General features: G+C 51.4%; 3 protein-coding genes across 3 annotated transcripts in view; all 3 read right to left on the bottom strand.

The window, feature by feature from the left end:
• BBA_00324 (Acyl-CoA N-acyltransferase) overlaps window positions 1-402 on the bottom strand; it is a gene marked incomplete at both ends in the record, with an annotated part of 896 nt that extends 494 nt beyond the window's left edge. The window contains one exon of the mRNA XM_008595421.1: window positions 89-402. Coding sequence (XP_008593643.1) covers window positions 89-402 — 314 coding nt within the window. The remainder of the gene's footprint in view (window positions 1-88) is intronic.
• A 1,332-nt stretch (window positions 403-1,734) lies between these two features.
• On the bottom strand, window positions 1,735-2,108 carry BBA_00325 (ribosomal protein L36; the record flags this gene model as incomplete). The annotated part of the gene is made up of 2 exons (XM_008595422.1): window positions 1,735-1,824; window positions 1,905-2,108. 2 exons carry the CDS (start codon window positions 2,106-2,108, stop codon window positions 1,735-1,737), a joined length of 294 nt encoding a protein of 97 aa, XP_008593644.1.
• Window positions 2,109-2,753: 645 nt separating this feature from the next.
• BBA_00326 (uncharacterized protein) lies at window positions 2,754-4,979 on the bottom strand (the record flags this gene model as incomplete). The annotated part of the gene is made up of 2 exons (XM_008595423.1): window positions 2,754-4,024; window positions 4,139-4,979. 2 exons carry the CDS (start codon window positions 4,977-4,979, stop codon window positions 2,754-2,756), a joined length of 2,112 nt encoding a protein of 703 aa, XP_008593645.1.
• Window positions 4,980-5,376: the final 397 nt, after the last annotated feature.

Below are 5,376 nucleotides of genomic sequence, written 5' to 3' on the forward strand. Positions count from 1 at the left end.
TTTTTTTTTTTTTTTTTTTTTTCCCATGGTTGGGCTGTATCATGGAGGAGAAAAAAGGAAAGAAGAGAAAGAAAAAAAAAGAACTCACCCTTCTAGCTCGGGTAGTAGATGAATCTCGTAGCAGTACACCACGGGCTTGTTGTCCTCCCACGTTGGCATAAACGACGTAAACGCACGAATCTCGCCGCCGCCGTCACCACTATTCTCCGTTGCAGACTCGTCCGAGGAGGCCGTAGCCTCCGCCTCCGCCGCCGCGCCACGCACGAGAATGTAGCGCAAGCCCGGCGACCTCATCTCCGCACGCTTCGCCTCTGGATGCCATCCGCCCGCCGCGCGGCGGTAATCGTGACTGCTGGTCCGCTCCACCAGGCCAAAGCACGCCTCCAGCTCAGCGTCCTGCATGTCCTCTGGTGAGCGCAGACTTGTTACGTACTGCTCCCGCGTCTTGGGGTGCGTCCAGCGCGGCCACGTCGCATCGCTGTTGGGTGGTTCTCCTCGCTTTCACGTAAGCCAAATCGGTCTAGACCGCTGTGAGGAGAGAGAAGGTGGTTATGGCTACACACCAAGGTTGGATATATTGCTCGACAAAGTCTTGGTTTGTCAAGGTGCGGGCTGCCGCAATCGCCTTGTTGGCCGCGCGCGTGTCGACACGGCGGCAGCGGCGGCGCGGTGCAGCGGCAGTGCGACGTTTGGTGTCCGGGGTAGCTCCCATCAAAGGCAGGACAGGTCGGAACCTGCTATCAACGGCGATAAAACCAGATCTAGTAAAATGTGTTTTTGGGGGTGTAAAAGTTGTAACTGTGAGATTGCTGGAGTCGTCTTGAGAGTTTGAGATGCCCGAGGTTCCACCGGGATGTCAATGACGGTCTTTTTTTGGTACCATCTCCCAAGTTTCAACTCTTCTTCATTCTCCTCACCATTTAAAGCGCTTTCCTTTTCCCTTCTCCCGGCTATTTTTGATAAATTCATATTCATCAACGATTTTTAATCATAATTTTGTCCTTATGGTTCTCTGCCTGCGCATCGCGCGCCAATGCCGTGGCTTTGCCACGCAACGCCCTTCCGCCAAGCGCATCGGCGGCGCACTCAGTCTCGATCATGTAAAAACTTTCATCCCGGCGCCCCTCTAGCAACTCCCTTTTTTTCAATGCTAAACGTGGGGTAAATTTTTTCAGTTTTTGCAACGATCAAGAGTCATTTCATTCTACCGCACTATTCTACGAGGGTGTCGCAACATCAAGGATGCGCAGACGCGGCGTGAGACGCAAAAGTTTGCCCGCGATGAGCTGGAGCGGCATCGTCACGTCACCGATTTAGTAAGATCTTGTCCTTTTTTTTCGTATATGGGCAGTCGGACTGATTTTTTTTTTTTTTTTACCAGCAACATATAAGATATTTACTGTCTACGGGGAAAACAGAATGGGAGGCCATGGAGAGGTATATAGGGGGTATGTAACTGAGAGACCGGGGTTGTACCCGAGTACATTGTAAAAATACATTGATGAAGCAAGGCCACAAGTAGATGAAAAATATGCCCAGTAATCTATCCGTCGTCTTGGCTCAGTGCTGGTCTCTATGTTGTCGCTTCTTTTGTTCCGTCGTCATTCCAGGAGCGCTGGTAATCGTACATGTGTATTGCCTCGTCTATCCTGCTCCGGCAATTGACAGGCCACCTCGCCGAATCATCGTTTCTCTTTTTTTCTTCTTTTTTGTCAGGCTTTTGCCTAGTTCGTCTTAACCCTGTCGTTGCTTGTGTCGAGGATTCGCTTTGCAGATAATGTACAGGTAGCCATTATGTCTCTTGCCCGCCTTGCGTCGAACAACCTGCGGCGCGCGAGCGCACAGAGTCAGCACCCACTGCTCCCCTCCAACCGATTCACCCAGTATAATACAGCAAAACATACCTTGCAGTGCTCGCATCTCTTCTTGACGGAACTGTGCACCTTCATGCCGCGAACCTGCTGCTGCTGCTGCGACGGCGTCGTGGGCAGAAGCCGCGAAAACGGCGACAGCACGCCGGCACCCAGGAAAGACGACGGCGCGGCAAAGAGTGCGCGCGAAGTGAGCGCGCTCGCCGAAAGCGTCAGCGTTCGGAATATGGACGCCATTGCCGGCGTGTTCGTGGGGCAAATGTGTTGATTTCTGTTTTTTTTTTTCGTCTCTTTTCGATTCGGTCTCACACAGGGTGGGTGGCTTTGGCTTGAAGCTTTGAAAGTTGCGGAGTCGCAACAAGTCCACGCCGGTGATTGCACGTGACCGTCGTCCCATTTTGGAAATCAGCCAGGCTTATAAGTCGACTCGGGAAGCGAAATGATTCTTCTCTTGATTGAGAAAGAAAAATCGATTAAGTGTTCAATCGCCATGAAATTAGTTCTCGTGTGTTGTGAGCTTTAAATTGCTGAGAAATGTATGCGGTCGCTGAGAGCCGGTAGAGATCAGATCGGTATGTGTCCGCCCCCCCTTCCCTACGCCGACAGCCAGACGATGGCTTTGCTTTTTCATCGTCACTTGAAACATTATTCTTGCAATAATTGATAATTAGACTTTAATTGGTCGGCCTTGTACCTGAGTTGAGAATTCCCAAATTCAAAAGACCCTCTAACGCTAAATGCAGCCACGCTAATGCGATGAGATCTGGCCACCAAGCCAAGCCAAATGATAAATCAAGTCCACCGAAAAGAACAAGTCAAATCAACTTCAGTAAGCGGCACTATAAAAAGCAAATACAGCAAAAGCTTCAAATTCTACCGCCCTTACCATCCCTGGGATTCGAGCTCCAAGTGGAATAGCACGGCGGACCTGTAGTCAAAGCTCTGCACCTCTTGCGCATGCTTCTCTCTGCGCCAGACTTCCCCGTACCAGTCTCGGGGCCGCTTGGAAACTAGACCCTTGTTCTTTAATTCCTTTTTCCTGGCCTCGGTGTTGATGCACATCCTGGCGCGTGCATAAATGTCGGCTTTGTGGCAATGGTTGAACAATTCTGTCCACTGGGCATCAAAACCGGCGCCCTCTACCAGATCCTGCAGAGCTGGCAGGTTCTGCAACGAGTCTGCCGGAATTTTGTTGTCTCGAAGCAGCCCAATGACGTTGTGGCTGGCGGCTAGCTCGCCTTTTTGGTTGATGAACAAAGGCGAAGGCTCGTTTCGCAACGTCTCCGTCGCTTGGAGAGACATCAAATCGCAGTCGCCCGTGGGCGCGTCCTTGTTGAATACCAAGCCGTTCCAGTCCGGCATGAGCTTGGCCAGCAGGCCAACCTTCCAGTCCCGCATATCATGCGGCTGTTTATCGAGCAAATCTTGCAGGTTACAGCCTGCACATACTCGTCGGTGCGGGTCGACCCGACGGGTTCCGGCAGGGAAAAGCTCGTACAGCATTTCGTAGCCGCAAGAGCTGCAGAAAGGTAGGTATCGGTCCATGTCCTCCTGGTAGAAACTGTCCTCCAGATCCGGCTCCAGGCCTAGCCGGATCGGCTTGGTCAAATCATACAGGGCCCGTCTTCTCTGCGTGTCGGGCGTGTCGAGTGCTCCGCTCTCTAGGTATCGACAGAGGCCGTCGAAGAATGTCGGAATACTCAAGGGAGGGTTAGGAACTCTAAACAGAAAGGCCCTTAGTGCTCGGCCGGGCTCAAAAAGCAAGTCGAGCTTCAGCTGTCGTGCTTTCAGGAATCCTTTCAACAGCACTGCGAATAGACCTCTTTGAATTATGTCGCGATCCATAGAGTCTGCTGTTAGACCGAATACTCGATGTTCGCTCTCGGTCGATAATCCCTTATGAAAGCTAGGATAAAAGTCAAATCCTCCAATTAGGGGCTTGTTCTGCAGCTTTCTCTCCATATTGATCTCGTAGATCAGGTCGAGTAGCGGTATTAGGTCTCCAAGGTGAATCAGAGGGCAGTCGTACACCCCTAGCATCGTGACATTAGGACAGGCTCGCAGAATAATGGCGAGGATGCGTCGGTCAAAGAACGGAATCTTGTGGAAGTGGAGGACTTCTGTATTCTCTCGCTGATTAAACATTTTGATAACTGGGACAAAATGTCAGAATATTGAAGCCTTGACTTAAGCGGCAACATCGAATAACGTGACAACAAAAGCGGTACAAGATGCAATAGAAGGCATTCAACATGAACTGGACTCACGTAAAAGCTGCAGGCGAGTTGCACTATAGATCATCGGCGGCTCAAAGGCAGACCCCGAGGGTAGAGAGATGAATTGGTTCATCTTGAAAATGTTTTTAGGCTTCTCAATTGCCAAGATTGCCCTCAGAGTAGGCTCGTCAAACATGCGACGCAGGAATTCCGGGACCGGCTGCGACCCCGAGCCCTCAGAAGTCTTCTTCTCCTTGTCGAGGCGTGCCCGCACCATGAAGAGCGTATCAACCGCGTCCATCTCCCGCGTAATCGCCGCATTATGCCAGTTCGTGAACGGTGTCGCTGACTGGAACCCGTACGGGTCCGAGAGTCGCGTCGCCATTATCTCGCCCAGAGTGAATTCAGGCGCGGCGCAGACAAAAATTCCTGACGGGCCAAGGTTCTGCAGACGACCGGCGTAAAAGTCGAAGTAGTTCACGCTCGCCGTAAGGATGAGCCACATCCGCTTCGATGTGAGCGCTAGGTGTAGCGCCGAGCGGTGTCCCCTGGCGAAGATTTCGGTTAGAACACGCGGACCAACGGCCTGGCTCATGATGAGGTTCTCAAAGTAACCGACTCTGGGCTCGCTGGCCGGCGTCGGCTCCTCTCGAAGGAGGAGGAAGGCCCGCGTCATGCGCATGGTGGGCGCTTGGATGGGCGGCGCCCCAAGCTGCCTCCTTAGTAGCTCCTTCCAGGACTCAATCATCTCAAACACACTTGTTTGGCTACATGCCAAGGGGTGAAAGCCCTCGAGCTCTAGGCGGTCTCGCGATAGAGACATGCTGTATGAAAAAGGTCGCTCCTGGGGAGTCGCCACCTTCTTCATATGTGTTCTGGCTTTCCGTGCCATATCGACTTGAATACAAATAATAAAAAGGCCCAAGGGTAGGATAGAAAAGAAAGAAGCGTTAAAAATTCGGAAAGAATGGCCGAGTGTGGTAGTTGCAAGATTGTGGTGCACTGTTGAGAGTACGAAGATGGCGCAGCTCTTATAGATGCATCGAGCACGGCGCCGCCACGTAGGTAGGCAGTAAATATAACGCAAATGGAAAGACGTGAATGGAAAGTGCAATCTGTCAAAATAAATTTATTGTTTTCTCCTCTTCTTCTCAGGATGCGTATGATACTACTCCTGATCAGTTCGAGGTTTTAGCCCATTGGTCGTTTGCTGGACCGCTTGATCAGGACCGCTGGCTCACAATAGAACAGTCATAGAGAGAAAAAGCAGAATTTTCTTTCCATTTCTA

The sequence above is a fragment of the Beauveria bassiana genome (genome assembly GCF_000280675.1).
Source record: "Beauveria bassiana ARSEF 2860 unplaced genomic scaffold BBA_S00001, whole genome shotgun sequence".
Taxonomy (NCBI): domain Eukaryota; kingdom Fungi; phylum Ascomycota; class Sordariomycetes; order Hypocreales; family Cordycipitaceae; genus Beauveria; species Beauveria bassiana.